Source organism: Colobus angolensis, unplaced genomic scaffold (genome assembly GCF_000951035.1).
Source record: "Colobus angolensis palliatus isolate OR3802 unplaced genomic scaffold, Cang.pa_1.0 Scaffold66, whole genome shotgun sequence".
NCBI classification, from domain to species: Eukaryota; Metazoa; Chordata; class Mammalia; order Primates; family Cercopithecidae; genus Colobus; species Colobus angolensis.
The window spans coordinates 3,861,277-3,876,842 of record NW_012120265.1 but is presented as its reverse complement, the minus strand read 5'-3'; the positions used below and the strand labels follow the sequence as shown (position 1 = coordinate 3,876,842).

The window sequence follows — 15,566 nt, the reverse complement described above, 5'->3', positions numbered from 1 at the left end:
GAGAGAGGCTCTCCGGGACGGGTAGATTCTGCAACCATTCAGGGAGGAGGGGGCTGGGATTCCGTGGGATTAGGGGTAACACAAATATCTGGGAGGGAAACTATGGCCTAGATGAAGTCTTAGGATGCCCAGTTCAGGGGCACTGCAGCCGCCAGTGGTCGCTTAGGGGCCCCGGCCCGACCCAGTTTCAGGCGGTTCAGGTAGAGGAGGTCACTATCAAGGCTTCCGGGCTGCGGGGGTGTGGTCTGGTACGGGGGCGTGGTCTCTGCTGGGCGGGGCGACGTGGAACCCGGGTGGCGGCAGCTGCGGCGGCAGGAAATCGGGGCTCGGCCCCGCCGGCGCGCGACCCCATCCCCATCCCGGACCCTGCAGAGCGATCCCCGGGCCCAGATATGGACGCAGCAGAGCCGGGTAGGGGGTTGGGGATCTGGGAGGGGCCTCCCCCGACCATCCCCTGCTTCCTACATTGAGGATACACGCTTGTCCCGCTCCGTCCCGAAAGCCAGGAGAGGAGTTCCTGAATGGGAAGGACCCAGGGATCCTCCATTGTGGGGAGCCCTATGCCTGGAGGGGTTCGGGACGCCAGCCCTTGATTCCCCCTCCCCCTTTAGATCCCTCACCCCAGACGCCTGGGGGAGGGGGCCCAGGAAGGGGAAGTGGCTGCTTCTGCTTCTGATTTTTGTGATGGGGGCAGGGTGCTGAGGGAGAGGGCAACGCGGTAGGATCCCCACAGGGCTCCTCTATAGCCCTGGGGAGCGGGCAGTGCTGGTCTGGGCCCCCTAGAAGAGGGGGCAGGGGGGCAGCAGCAGAAATGTGGCAGGGTCCGACTTGGTGTTTCCAGCCGTCTTTGTGTCTGTGTTGTGTATGTGGAGTGTCGTTCGGTCTTTATGTCCCTCATGGCTTCAGTCTCTCCATGTGTGTTTCTGCCTCAGGCTCTGCCTGGCTGTCCCTTGTGTATTTCCCTCTGTCTAGCCTGGGTCCATGTGGTTCCATTGTGAGGCCGGCTCTCTTCTGGGAACAGCGTGGTTGCATCTGGGGCATCTGTTTTGTTGGTTTGCTTCTGGGTGCAGACCAGGGTGTGGGTGTCTCTGTTCCCCCAGCAGCTGTCTCTGGTCTCTGGTGGTGTATGAGTCCATCTGCCTGCCTCAAGTTGGCCCCAACCAAGCCCTCCTACTCCTCTCTTTCCCTTTCTCTTCCACCCCCTCCAAATGAGACTGGTTGAGGTGCCGCGGGTGGAGGGAGGCAGTGGTTAGCCCATGTATTACACACCCCTCCCCCAGGGCTCCCTCCGGCTCCTGAGGGCAGGAAGAGGTACAGTGACATCTTCCGGAGCCTGGACAACCTCGAAATCTCACTGGGGAACGTGTGAGTCTGAGCCTGGATCGCCCCCAAATCCTGCCAAGATGCCCCAACCCCCTAACCATTTAGGTGCCCTGAAGTCCCATTTGGAACCTGTAACATCTGGACCTACATACCTAATAACCAGAGAAATATAGGATGGGAGCCTTCAAAATGCCTGGGTATCCCAAAAGTGTCCCCCTAAATAGACTGGAAATCCCCAAAGTGGTCCTAGAACCCTACATATTCTTGTAACCCCTTAATACATTTGCGATCCCTATAATCCCACTCTATGAACCCCAAAGTTACCTGGGGCCCTTCAGACCCTTTTTCAAGTCCCATTTTTAAAAAACTCACCTGATTCCCCCAAAACACCATTCTTCGGACCTCCTAGATACAAGAGATGCCACAGAGGTGATGTTTGCCACAAACAACCCTAAAGTCCCCAGCACCCCTTGTCAGGACAGACTGGGTGTAAGGTGGCATCCTGACACACCTTTATCCCCCAGGACCCTTGAGATGCTGGCTGGAGACCCTCTACTCTCAGAAGACCCAGAACCTGACAAGACCCCCACAGCCACTGCTGTGAGTGGGGAGTAAGGGAATAGGGAGGAAGGCCTCAGGCAGAGGGGGCCTTAGGAAGGCCAGGTCCCTGCCCTGTTTGCTTCTGAATACTGTCTCCCTCCCCCACAGACCAACGAAGCCAGCTGTTGGAGCGGCCCCTCCCCAGAGGGTCCCGTACCCCTCACAGGTAGGGGCTTCTGGAGGCCAGGACACTGGGGACAGAAAGTAGTCTTTCCTTCAACAAATCACCACTGACCCCCTGTTCCATGCGAGGCATCGTTTAGGTTTTGGGAACATGGCAGTACACACAACAGATCTCAGTCCCAGCCCTCGGGGAGACCCCAGGCAGGGTGGAGGCTGAGGTAGGAGGATCACTTGAAGCCAGGAATTCGTGACCATGCTGGGCAACAGTGAGACACGATCCCTACCAAAAGAAAAAAAAATGTTTTTTTTTTTTTTTTTTGAGGCGGAGTCTTGCTCTGTCACCCGGGCTGGAGTGCGGTGGCCAGATCTCAGCTCACTGCAAGCTCCGCCTCCCGGGTTTACGCCATTCTCCTGCCTCAGCCTCCGGAGTAGCTGGGACTACAGGCGCCCGCCACCTCGCCCGGCTAGTTTTTTGTATTTTTAGTAGAGACGGGGTTTCACCGTGTTAGCCAGGATGGTCTCGATCTCCTGACCTCGTGATCCACCCGTCTCGGCCTCCCAAAGTGCTGGGATTACAGGCTTGAGCCACCGCGCCCGGCCAAAAAAATGTTTTAATTAGCTGGATGTGGTGGTGTGTGCCTGTAGTCCCAGCTACTTTGGAAGCTGAGGCTGGAGGACTGATTAAGCCTAGGACTTTGAGGCTGCAGTGAGATATGATCGTGCCACTGCACTGCAGCCTGGATCCCTGTCCAAAAAAATCAAACACAGGCTGGGCACAGTGGCTCATGCCTGTAATCCCCGCACTTTGGGAGGCTGAGGCGGGTGGATCACCTGAGATTGGGAGTTCGAGACCACCCTGACCAACATGGAGAAAGCTCGTCTCTACTAAAATTACAAAAAATTAGCCAGGCGTGGTGGCGCGTGCCTTTAATCCCAGCTATTCAGGAGGCTGAGGCAGAAGAATCGCTTGAACCTGGGAGGCGGAGGTTGTGGTGAGCCGAAATCGCGCCATTGCACTCTAGCCTGGGCAACAAGAGCGAAACACTGTCTCAAAAAAATAAATAAATAAATAAAGTCAAAAATCAAAACCAAAAACCAGTGAATCTGTAAAATTGCAACCAGGACAAGTGATCCTATAGCAGTGTTTGGGGAGCTGTGAGGCTGTAGGACAGGGGCCACTGGTCTGGTCTGGGGGCTTAGGGAAGACATCCATAGCAGACTAGGGTGCAAAGGTCAGAGGTCCATCCATTTTCCCCAGGGGAGGAACTGGACTTGCGGCTCATTCGGACCAAGGGGGGTGTGGACGCAGCCCTGGAATATGCCAAGACCTGGAGCCGCTATGCCAAGGAACTGCTTGCCTGGACTGAAAAGAGAGCCAGCTATGGTGAGGACCCCTTCCACCCAGCCCCAGGCAGCAGGCAGTCCCCAGACCCCAGCTAGACCCAGAGCCCTGCTTTCTCTTCCCCCAGAGCTGGAGTTTGCTAAGAGCACCATGAAGATCGCTGAAGCTGGCAAGGTGTCCATTCAACAGCAGGTAGTCATGACTAGACCCCCCCAGAGAGCCCAACCCCCACTAGAACCTCACCCTTGCCCCCCACAGATCTTCAGTATTCTCCTACACAACTCTGTCTCCCCCAGAGCCACATGCCTCTGCAGTACATCTACACCCTGTTTCTGGAGCATGATCTCAGCCTGGGAGCCCTGGCCATGGAGACAGTGGCCCAGCAGAAAAGAGACTACTATCAGGTGAAGGGGCGGGATGGAATGTTACAGAGGGTACCCTGCTGTCCTTCAGGCCTTATCCCCTCGGTTCCCAGCAAGCTGGGAGGAAGGCACCGCTACCAACATCGCCATTTCACTGATGAGGAAGCTGAGGCCCAGGGATGCTCGGGAACTTGCCCAAGTTCTTGAATCTTACCCAGCAAAGATTCAAGCTGGGCTTCCTGTGTAATTGCAAAACTTCACTTTACTTTTTTCTTGAGACAGAGTCTCTTGCTCTTTTGCCCAGGCTGGGGTGCAATGGTGCGATCTCAGCTCACTGCAACCTCCACTTCCTGGGTTCAAGCAATTCACCTGCCTCAGCCTCCTAAGTAGCTGGGATTACAGGCGCCTGCCACCACACTCGGCTAATTTTTGATTTTTAGCAGAGATGGGGTTTCACCATGTTGGTCAGGCTGGTCTCCAACTCCTGACCTCAGGTAATCCACCTACCTTGGCCTCCCAAAGTGGTGGGATTACGGGTGTGAGCCACCACGCCCAGCCAAAAACTTCGTTTTTGTTTGTGGGGAGGGGCACGAGGTGCTGAGTGTTCTCAGGAGGAAAGCCTTGGTGTCTCTGCTTCCAAGCAGAAAGGATGGGGTGACTTGAGACTTCTGGACACAGGGGTTGGGGAGAGCAGGTCTGGAGAAGACCCCAGGAGGAGAATACTGACTCAGAAAAGGGTCCAGCCAGGCACAGTGGCTCACGCCTGTAATCCCAGCACTTCTGGAGGCCAAGGAGGGAGGATTGCTTGAGCCCAGGAGTTTGAGACCAACCTGGGCAACACAGTGAGACCCCCTACTCCCGTCTCTACAAAAAAAAAAAAAAAAGTGTTTTAATTAGCTGGGCCTGGTGCACATGTCTGCAGTGCTAGCTACTAGGAGGCTGAGGCTGGAGGATTGCTTGAGGCCAGGAGTTCGAGACTAACCTGGGCAACATAGTGAGATCCCTGTCTTTATCTACCAAAAAATTTTTATTTATTTATTTTATTTTATTTACTTATTTATTTATTTTTTGAGACAGAGTCTCACTTTATCATCCAGGCTAGAGGGCAGTGGCATGATCTCAGCTCACTGCAACCTCCACCCCCCAGGTTCAAGTGATTCTCCTGCCTCAGCCTCCCAAGTAGCTGGGACTACAGGAGTATGCCATCACATCTGTATAATTTTTGTGTTTTTGTAGAGACGGGGTTTCACCATGTTGGTCAGGCTGGTCTCCAACTCAACTCCTGACCTCAGGCCCACTTTGGCCTCCCAAATGCTGGGATTAAAGGCATGAATGAACACACCTGGCTAACCAAAAAAAAAAAAAAAAAAAAAAAAAAAATTGTTTTTTTAATTAACTAGGCCTAGTGCACATGCCTGTAGTCCTAACTACTGAGAGGCTGAGGCAGGAGGATTGCTTGAACTCAAGAGTTCAAGTTCAATGCTGCAGTGAGCCGTGATTGCCCACTTGCACTCCAGCCTGGGCAACAAGAGCAAAACTCCGTCTCAAAAAAAAAAAAAAAAAAAAAAGAGTCCAGAGGCGGCAAAGCACATGGCGCAGGAATGGAAGGACTGGGTGGCTGCTTCTGGGGTCGCCCTAAGACAGCGTCTCCATCCCCATCCCCAACCCTTGCCAGCCCCTCGCCGCCAAAAGGACTGAGATTGAGAAGTGGCGGAAGGAGTTCAAGGAGCAGTGGATGAAGGAGCAGAAGCGGATGGTGAGGCTCGGAATGGGTGGAGGGGTAGGCTAAGAGACAGGCCTGGACGCTGACGTTCTCCTCATCGATGATCGCCCAGAATGAGGCAGTGCAGGCACTGCGGCGCGCCCAGCTGCAGTATGTGCAACGCAGCGAGGACCTGCGGGCTCGCTCCCAGGGGTCCCCTGAGGACCCGTCCCCCCAGGCCTCGCCAGGACCTAGCAAGCAGCAGGAGCGACGGCGGCGCTCGCGGGAGGAGGCCCAGGCCAAGGTGGGCACCCGGCCCAGAGCCTCTGTAGCGTTTTGGCTCCCCCTGCCCTCTGCTCTCGCCCACACGCGCCACACCACGCCCCTGGCCTCCCGTTTCCCCAGGCGCTGGAGGCCGAGGCGCTGTACCAGGCCTGTGTCCGCGAGGCCAACGCGCGGCAGCAGGACCTGGAGATCGCCAAGCAGCGAATCGTGTCGCACGTGCGCAAGCTGGTGTTGCAGGGGGATGAAGTGCTGAGGCGGGTGAGGCCCATCCCCAAGGCCATTCCCCCCTCACCCCGTTGGGGCCCCGACTGACTGCCCCGCTCCTCGCCCCTAAGCCACCGTGGGAACACCAGGACTAGGCCATTTCCCTCGACAGCCAGTTCCCGCCCCCAGACCCATTGTCTCGGCTCCACCCCATGAGATCCTGTCCCCTGGATGACCAGCCCCTGCTCTGACCACGCCTGGGTCCCCTGGCCGACTGCCCTAGTTCCTAAGCCGCCCAGGTGCGTCCCAACCCCTGATGCCGCCCCAGCTCTGGCCCTGCCCCCAGGCTCCCAGGCCCCGCCCCTTCGCAACTTGGTGTCTCCACCCGGCAGGTGACCCTGGGTCTCTTTGGGCTGCGCGGCGCGCAGGCGGAGCGTGGCCCCCGTGCCTTCGCGGCCCTGGCGGAGTGCTGTGCGCCCTTTGAGCCGGGCCAGCGCTACCAGGAGTTCGTACGGGCGCTGCAGCCCGAGGCCCCGCCCCCGCCTCCGCCCGCCTTCTCTTTCCAGGAGTTCGTTCCCTCCGTGAACAGGTGGGTCACTGGAGCAAGGAGTTGGGAATGAGCCCCGGAATCGCGCTGCCAGGCTGTTGGCACCGCAGGCTGGGTACTCGAGGTCAGAGAACGCAAAGCCTTAGTGGAATTTAGTACTCCAGGCTCTCAGGGGTCTTAGGAGGCTGAATGGGTTGTCCCAGTCCTAGGGGCAGGGGCAGGAATTTGGGGCTACTGTACTGCAGGGGCCACAATACCCATGGGTGTCAGGGCCTGCAGACCCAAGTGCTTGGAGTTGGTACCTAGACATGATGCCTGGGTGCCATCACCATAGGCCAGTTTCCTGGGATTCAAACCTTCAAACCTCTGTTTTCTCAGCTCCCTTCTGGACATCAGAAAGAAGCTCTCTGGGCCTCTACCTCCAAGGCTGGATGAGAATTCAGCTGAGCCAGGCCCTTGGGAGGATCCGGGCACAGGCTGGCGCTGGCAAGGTGAGTGCAATGAGGGCTGGGTGGGAGTGGTGCCAGGAGTTCATTCCACCCACACATAGGTGGGCTACAGGAGTGGGGTTTGGGAGCAGGGGACCATCCTTATTGACCTGTCCCACCTAGGGACTCCAGGCCCCACTCCGGGCAGTGATGTGGACAGCGTGGGTGGCGGCAGCGAGTCTCGGTCCCTGGACTCTCCCACTTCCAGCCCAGGTAGGGATAGGACCTGGTCCTGACCCACACTCCACCTGTGACCATCCTCCAACCCCTGGTCAAGCTCTGACCTTCAATCTTTATCATTTGACCTCTGACCTACCTGACACCCTGACCTATTTCCTCAACCTCTTTTTTTATCTTTTTAAAAATGATTTATTTGTTTATTTGAGACAGAGTCTCATTCTGTCGCCCAGCCTGGAGTGCAGTGGCATGATCTCACTGCAACCTCCACCTCCCAGATTCAAGTGATTCTTCTGTCTCAGCCTCTGGAGTAGCTGGAATTATAGATGTGTACCACCACACTGGCTAATTTTTGTATTTTTTAGTAGAGACGGGATTTCACCGTGTTGGCCAGGCTGATCTCAAACTCCTGACCTCAGGTGATCCACCTGCCTTGGTCTTCCAAAGTGCAGGGATTACAGGTGTGTGCCACTGCGCCCAGCCTTTTCTTTCTTTTTTTTTTTTTTCTGAGACAGAGTCTTGCTCTGTTGCCCAGGCTGGAGTGCAGTGGTACGATCTTGGCTCACTGCAACCTCCGCCTCCCAGGTTCAAGCGATTCTTGTGCCTCAGCCTCCTGAGTAACTGGGACTACAGGTGCCTGCCCCCATGCCTGGTTAATTTTTGTATTTTTAGTACAGACAAGGTTTTGCCATGTTGGCCAGGCTGGTCTCAAACTCCTGGCCTCATGTGATCCTCCTGCCTCGGCTTCCCAAATTGCTGGGATTACAGGCATGAGCCACCGCGTCCGGCCTATTTCCTCAACCTCTTGATCCAGCTTATGAACCACGCCCCAGGCTGCTGACCCAGTTCTCCAACCCTTAACCACTGACCTGTCCAACCCCCCTCCTGACCTCTGACCCCTTAGGAATTAGTGGGTAGTTCTGGAAGCCCTAAAAACCAGGAGTGCCTCCACAGCCCAGGAATCTCCCATGATTCCTCTGACCCCAGGCGCTGGCACGAGGCGGCTGGTGAAGGCTTCGTCCACAGGCACTGAGTCCTCAGATGACTTTGAGGAGCGAGACCCTGGTGAGGCTGAAGCAGGGTAGGGCAGGATGGGACTGGGCAGGGCAGGAGGTGGACCAGGCACCCCTGACCCTGTCTCCCTGCAGACCTGGGAGACGGGCTGGAGAATGGGCTGGGCAGCCCCTTCAGGAAGTGGACACTGTCCAGCGCAGCTCAGACCCACCGGCTGCGGCGACTGCGGGGCCCGGCCAAGTGCCGCGAGTGCGAAGCCTTCATGGTCAGCGGGACGGAGTGTGAGGAGGTGTGGCCCGGGCTAATGACCAAATGACCTTTGCTGATTCCTGATCATCTCCCTGACCTGAGCTTCCTACAGCCTTTCTGCCCCTGGGACCCTAACCTGATGTCTCCCATGAGCCCCCCATTCCTTGAGGATCCCTGTAACCTTCTCTTCCCCTACTGGTCCCTAATGACCTCCCTGTCCCTGTGACCTTCCCTGCAGTGCTTTCTGACCTGCCACAAGCGCTGCCTGGAGACTCTCCTGATCCTCTGTGGACACAGGCGGCTACCAGCACGGACACCCCTGTTTGGGGTCGACTTCCTGCAGCTACCCAGGGACTTCCCGGAGGAGGTACCCTTTGTGGTCACGAAGTGCACGGCTGAGATAGAACACCGCGCCCTGGATGTGCAGGTGCTGCCCTGACCCTTTATCATCCCCAGAAGTGACCTGACCAAATCAATGGCCTGATCACGAACCGGGCGTCTGTTTCTTACCCTCACCCTGCAGGGCATTTACCGGGTCAGCGGGTCCCGGGTCCGTGTGGAGCGGCTGTGCCAGGCTTTCGAGAATGGCCGAGCGTTGGTGGAGCTGTCAGGGAACTCGCCTCATGATGTCTCAAGTGTTCTCAAGCGATTTCTTCAGGAGGTGGGTGCTCAGGACACTGAGGGGAACGTGGGCAGGGGCCCTCCACAGCCCACCCACACTCGTGTTGCGCCCTCCGTTCCACCCCCAGCTCACCGACCCCGTGATCCCCTTCCACCTCTACGATGCCTTCATCTCTCTGGCTAAGACCTTGCATGCAGACCCTGGGGACGACCCTGGGACCCCCAGCCCCAGCCCTGAGGTTATCTGCTCGCTGAAGACCCTCTTGGTACAGCTGCCTGACTCTAACTACAACACCCTGCGGCACCTGGTGGCCCATCTGTTCAGGTGTGCATGGGTCCCCGAGCCTTGAAACACGACCCTCTTCCCTGGACATGCGACTGCTGACTACCTTGGCTGACCCCTGACACTGACCTCTGACCTTTGACCTGTGTTTTCTGAACTCTGAACCATAATCCATGATTCATAACCTTGGGTACTAATCCCTGACCTCCAGCTCTGGATATGTGGTTGCTGGTCTCAGACAACTTACACCTGTGACATGGGCAAGTCACCACTAGGCTGGCCTGTGGGTCCCACCCTTACCCTCAGACCAACGACCTTGCACCCTGTACCCTGACCTTTCTCTTCACACCATCCCCAGGGTGGCTGCACGGTTTATGGAAAACAAGATGTCTGCCAACAACTTGGGCATTGTGTTTGGGCCAACACTGCTGCGGCCGCTGGACAGCCCACGGGCAGCCGGCGCCATCCCTGTCACCTGCCTGCTGGACTCTGGGCATCAGGCCCAGCTTGTGGAGTTCCTCATTGTGCACTACGAGCAGATCTTTGGGATGGATGAGCTCCCCCAGGCCACTGAGCCCCCGCCCCAAGACTCCAGCCCAGCCCCTGGGCCCCTCACAGCCAGCTCCCAACCGCCACCCCTGGACCTTGACCCGGACTCCCAGCCCCCAGTCCTAGCCTCAGACCCCGGCCCGGACCCCGGCCCAGACCCCCAGCCCCACAGTGCCCTGGAGCAGCATCCCACAGCCACACCCACCGAGGTAGGAACCTACTGGGCCCACAGCCATGGAGAGGGCCTTATCTCTGTTCAATTCTCTTACCTTCTCTTTCATCTTCCTTCCTTTCCTTTAAAAATTTCCTTCATTCTCTTCCTCCCTTCCTCATTTAACTTGTGTTCATTCTGGAAGGAATAATGAGGAATGAGCAGTGGGCAGTGATGATGTAACAAGAGGGAACAGCCCTGCACATGTACTAACATGGGTGATCATTCATTCCTCCAATAGAATTTTTTTTTTTCATTTTTATTTTTTTCATTTTTTTTTTTGAGATGGAGTCTCGCTCTGTCACCCAGGCTGGAGTGCAGTGGCACAATTTCGGCTCACTGCAAGCTCCGCCTCCCAGGTTCACGCCATTCTCCTGCCTCACCTTCCCAAGTAGCTGGAACTACAGGCGCCCGCCACCGCACCCGGCTAATTTTTTTGTATTTTTAGTAGAGACGGGGTTTCACCGTGTTAGCCAGGATGGTCTCGATCTCCTGACCTCGTGATCTGCCCGCCTCAGCCTCCCAAAGTGCTGGGATTACAGGCATGAGCCACCGCGCCCGGCCCCAGAATATTTATTGAACACATACTATGGGCCAAGCATTGTCACAGGCATTGCAGATACATCCACGAGCTAAATATCCAAAGACCCTGCCCTCTCAGTGCCTGTGTTTTAGTGGGGAAAGACAAACCATAAACATGACACAGTCAGTTATCTGAAATGTGATGAGGTGATGATGATAAGGGTAATGGATCATGCAAAGGTAGAGTAATGGCTGGGCGCAGTGGCTCACACCTGTAATCCCAGCACTTTGGGAGGCTGAGGCAGGTGGATCACCTGAGGTCGGGAGTTCGAGACTAGCCCGACCAACAAAGAGAAATCTGTCTCTACTAAAAATACAAAAATTAGCCGGGTATGGTGGTGTGTACCTGTAATCCCAGCTACTCAGGAGGCTGAGGCAGGAGAATTGCTTGAGCCCATGAAGCAGAGGTTGTAGTGAGCCGAGACCATGCCACTGCATTCCGGCCTGGGCAACAGAGCAAGACTCTGTCTCAAAAAAAAAAAAAAAAGTGGAGTAAGACACATGACACCAGGAAGCAGCACAGTGGGAGGTGGAGGGCAGTTTGTAGCACTAAGTAGGATGGTAGGGGCAGGTCTTAGAGAGCAGATGGACTTGAGCAAAGACTGGAAGGACGTGAAGGACTGAGCCAGCCACATGGAGGTCAGATGAAGGGTGTTCCAGGCAAAGGGAACAGCCAGTGCAAAGGCCCCGAGGTAGGAGCGTGCCTGGTGTCTTAGGGCACAGCCCCACCCTGTAATGAATGAGGGGAAGGTGGTATGAAGTGATACCAAAGAAGAGTGGGCCCAGGTGGCTCTGCCAGCTACCCCGACCTTGCGTCTGCTATTCACAGGATGTAGACCACCAGAGAGCACCTCCTATGCATAGGGCACAGACCACCACTGAATGTGCACCTGCTATGCAGGGGACACTATAGAGACTTCCTGTTGTCCTCTCCACAGTCCTGAGAGGTAGACAGTATTAGTGAAAATCCTTTACAGATGAAACAACGAAGGCTCTGAGCAGTTAATGACCCTAAAAGGGGACTATAAGCAGTTGGAATCTTTTTTGTTTTTTTTGTTTTTGGAGACAGAATCTCACTGTGTCGCCCAACTGGAGTGCGGTGGTGCGATCTCGGCTCACCAAAACCTCCGCCTCCTGGGTTCAAGCGATTCTCGTGCCTCAGAGACAAGGTTTTGCCATGTTAGCCAGGTTGGTCTCAAACTCCTGACCTCAAGTAATCCACCCACCTCAGCCTCCTAAAGTGCTGTGATTATAGGCGTGAGCCACCGCAGCTGGCTGCAGTTGGAATCCTTTATTTTTTTAGACAGAGTTTCATTCTTGTTGCCCAAGTTGGAGTGCAATGGCATCTCCGCCTCCTGGGTTCAAGCGATTCTCTTGCCTCAGCCTCCCGAGTAGCTGGGATTACAGGCATGCACCACTACACCCGGCTAATTTTTTTTGTATTTTTAGTAGAGACGAGGTGTCTCCATGTTGGTCAGGCTGGTCTCAAACTCCTGACCTCAGGTGATCCGCCCGCCTCGGCCTCCCAAAGTGCTGGGATTACAGGCATGAGCCACTGTGCCCGGCCTGGAATCTTTAATAAAGGTCACCAGTCTGGATCCAGAGCTCAGCTGTGAACCAGAAAGACAGCAGCACCCGCTGCTCCAGATTGCTAGAACAGTCCATGCCCAAGGCCTGTGCTGCTGGTATCTTGCTGCATCTGCCATTCCTGAGAGCAAGGATCTATCCTGCAGCAGCCCAGAGCTGGGAAGCAGCTGCTGGTGAACCGTGGGTCTCTGAGAGCTGGAATGGCTCATAAAGTGCTCAGGACAGTGTCTGATGTGTAGACACTGCCAACCACTTAGCTAAGGATGGAACAGTAAAGTTGGTAAGGTTGCAGAGAGCAGCCCAGGATGGTAGTTCAGAGATGCTATCTGGTCCTAATGTGGAGACGGCTGAGCCACTCCCTGGGCTGGCTGCTAAAAAAGGATTTTCCCACCCTCATGGAGCCCACGGTCCAGACTCAGTGAACGACACTGCTCTGTGCTGGAAGGGCAAGCAGTACACTTATTATTATTTTTGGGACGGAGTCTCATTCTGTTGCCCAGACTGGAGTGCAGGGGCATGATCTGAGCTCACTGCAATCTCCACCTCCCAGGTCCAAGTGATTCTCCTGCCTCAGCCTCCCTAGTAGCTGGGATTATAGGCATGCACCACCACACCGGCTAAATTTTGTATATCTAGTAGAGATGGGGTTTCACCATGTTGGCCAGGCTGGTATCGAACTCCTGACCTCAGATAATCCACCAGTGCTGGGATTACAGGCATGCACCACTATGCCTGGCCAAGCAGTACACTTATAAGGGCATTGTCTATCCCCGAACACCAAAACTGCAAAGGATGACAGGCGCACATTCAGTGCTGGTCCATGCCCTGTGCATAGGAGGAGTTCAGTGGTGGTCCATATCCAGTGCATAGTAGGTGTGAAGTCAGGGGTGGCTAGCAGAGCCACCTGAGCCCACTCCTCTTTGGTCTCACTTCCTACCACCCTTCCCTCATTCATTACAGGGTGGGGCTGTGTCCAAACACACCAGGCACGCTCCTACCTCAGGGCCTTTGCACTAGCTATTCCCTTTGCATGTGCAGGAAGAAGCCTTCAACTCTCCAGGAATCTCAAAGAACTGGGATTTTAGTGTTGGGGTCGGTTTCTCCCTGCAGATCCCAACTCCACAGAGTGACCAGAGAGAGGATGTGGCTGAAGACACCAAAGATGGGGGAGAGGAAGGTGAGTATGTTAGGGAGAGGCTCAGGAGTTCTGGGGGTGCCTTGGCCCCAGGGTGACTTGGCTAAAAGATGACTCCTGGGGGGGATATCCAGAGAACTTGGGGGTACTCTGCACTGACCACCCATCCCACACACAGTGTCCAGCCAAGGCCCAGAGGACACACTCCTGGGGACACAGTCTCGTGGCCACTTCAGCCGCCAGCCAGTGAAGTATCCCCGGGGCGGTGTGAGACCTGTAACCCACCAGCTGTCCAGTCTGGCCCTGGTGGCTTCCAAGCTGTGCGAGGAGACCCCCATCACATCAGTGCCCAGAGGGAGCTTGCGGGGGCGGGGGCCTAGCCCTGCAGCTGCCTCCCCTGAGGGCAGCCCCCTGCGCCGCACTGCGCTGCCCAAGCATTTTGAGATCACCCAGGAGACAGCCCGGCTACTCTCCAAACTGGACAGCGAGGCTGTGCCCAGGGCCACCTGCTGCCCGGATGTCCAGCCTGAAGAAGCCAAGGACCATCTGTGACCACCCTGGCACACTAAATAAGGAAGAAGCCCAGATTGTGAAGACGGACGCAATCTCCCTACCTCCCACCACCTGGTGGCCAAACAGCCTGCCAGGAGTTCAATACTAGGAGAGGTCCAGAGGGTTCCTATAAGGAAAAACTATTTAATACATGGCTTACGGGAGGCCTAAAACCCTTTTGGGGGCAATGTCCTGGAATCCCCCAACTGGACACAGGTCACTGCCAAGCATCAGGGCCACTCAGGCTCAGAGGTCACTCAGGATCAATACTCAGGGTCAATACAGGTTATGAGATCCTTGGGGTTCACCCTAGTCTCCCACCCCTGAGACGGGTGCTTTTGCTACTTTGGTTGTGGTCAGTCCCCCACACCTGCCTGCCCCCTTTGTGGACTTGAAGTGACCTTTCTGGAGGAGGTGGGCAGCTCAGACTCCACATCCTGGTGGTGCCTGGGGGTCTGATGGCCTCTAATAAACTGTGTCCTGTATGCCCTTGGGTGCATCTCTGCTAGGGGAGAGGACAGCACGGCAGCACTCCTTTCCCCCGTTTTTACTGATCAGGGGAATCAAGACCTCTTTTTTTTGAGACACAGTCTTTCTCTGTCGTCCAGGCTGGAGTACAGTGGTGCAATCTCGGTTCACTGCAACCTCCGCCTCCCGGGTTCAAACGATTCTCTTGCCTCAGCCTCCCGAGTAGCTGGGACTACAGGCGCACGCCACCACGCCCAGCTAATTTTTTTGTATTTTTAGTAGAGACGGGGTTTCACCATGTTGGCCAGGATGGTTTCGATCTCCTGATCTCGTGATCCGCCTGCATCGGCCTCCCAAAATGCTGGGATTACAGGTGTGAGCCACCGCGCCTGGCCTCAAAGCCTCCTTCTTGCATCATCAAACACCCTGCAGCATCTACCTAAAGGCGGTTGGGGCTGGGCCGCAGCACCCGGCTGAGTCACGCCAGCCCGGCCCTCCCGGAGCTCTGCGTCCTCGATCTGGTCCTGCATAATCAAATACAGTATAACAAAGTGCAGATAACTGGGACAATGGGGCTGTGTGCTCCGGACCGTGGGAGCCCAGGGCCGCCGCAGGGAGGCGGAGGGAGGAAGCCACAGGGCAGGGCAGCGCCGGGCTTTGCAGGGGGCAGCGCTGTCCCAGGGTGAGGAGTACAGGGGCGGGATTGCAAAACCCTAGCGTGCGCCCGATGATCAGCTGGGGCCGCAGGCATGGGCCTCACACAGAAGGCCGCCGCGCGCTGTAGCTGCGAGCTGGGAAAGCCGAGGATGGGCGGGGGTCCGGGCGGTGGGAGCCAAGTCGGATCAGGGAGTGGCTTGTAACTCGGCGGCCCATTGGACACGAAGAAGAGAGCAGGGTGGGGCTGGGAGGGTTGGGGGTCCGGAGAAGGGGCGCGGACCCAAGACCACCTGGCGCTCCGCCCGGGCTGCGCGGAGTCGCGGCGGGAATTTTCGGGTCGCCGGGTGACTCAGCCCCGCAGGCTCGAAACTGCGGGCGCGTGAGGTGTGCAGGGACCGGGGTGGGGGTCCCGCGCCGGAAATAGAGGCTACCGAGGGGCCGCGAGGCGGGGAGGAAATAGGGGGGCTGCGGTTCCGGGCGACACCGCCCCCGACGCGGCCGCGGA

At 56.4% G+C, this 15,566-nt stretch overlaps 1 protein-coding gene across 3 annotated transcripts; it reads left to right on the top strand.

Annotated features, from left to right (window-relative positions):
* Window positions 1-263: 263 nt before the first annotated feature.
* On the top strand, window positions 264-14,424 carry GMIP (GEM interacting protein). Of its 3 annotated transcripts, XM_011925883.1 has the most exons (21): window positions 264-411; window positions 1,281-1,365; window positions 1,848-1,923; window positions 2,032-2,089; window positions 3,305-3,430; window positions 3,516-3,580; window positions 3,685-3,792; window positions 5,426-5,506; window positions 5,586-5,756; window positions 5,858-5,995; window positions 6,334-6,530; window positions 6,867-6,979; window positions 7,100-7,189; window positions 8,141-8,218; window positions 8,302-8,456; window positions 8,655-8,843; window positions 8,940-9,077; window positions 9,166-9,362; window positions 9,679-10,078; window positions 13,360-13,426; window positions 13,563-14,424. In XM_011925883.1, the coding sequence occupies exons 1-21, from the start codon at window positions 393-395 to the stop codon at window positions 13,934-13,936; spliced, it is 2,925 nt and encodes a 974-aa protein (XP_011781273.1). In that variant the 5' UTR covers window positions 264-392; the 3' UTR covers window positions 13,937-14,424. The 3 variants fall into 3 exon arrangements, with proteins under 3 accessions (XP_011781273.1, XP_011781275.1, XP_011781274.1); XM_011925885.1 differs by lacking the exon at window positions 8,141-8,218 and having other exon boundaries at window positions 7,109-7,189; XM_011925884.1 differs by lacking the exon at window positions 8,141-8,218.
* Window positions 14,425-15,566: the final 1,142 nt, after the last annotated feature.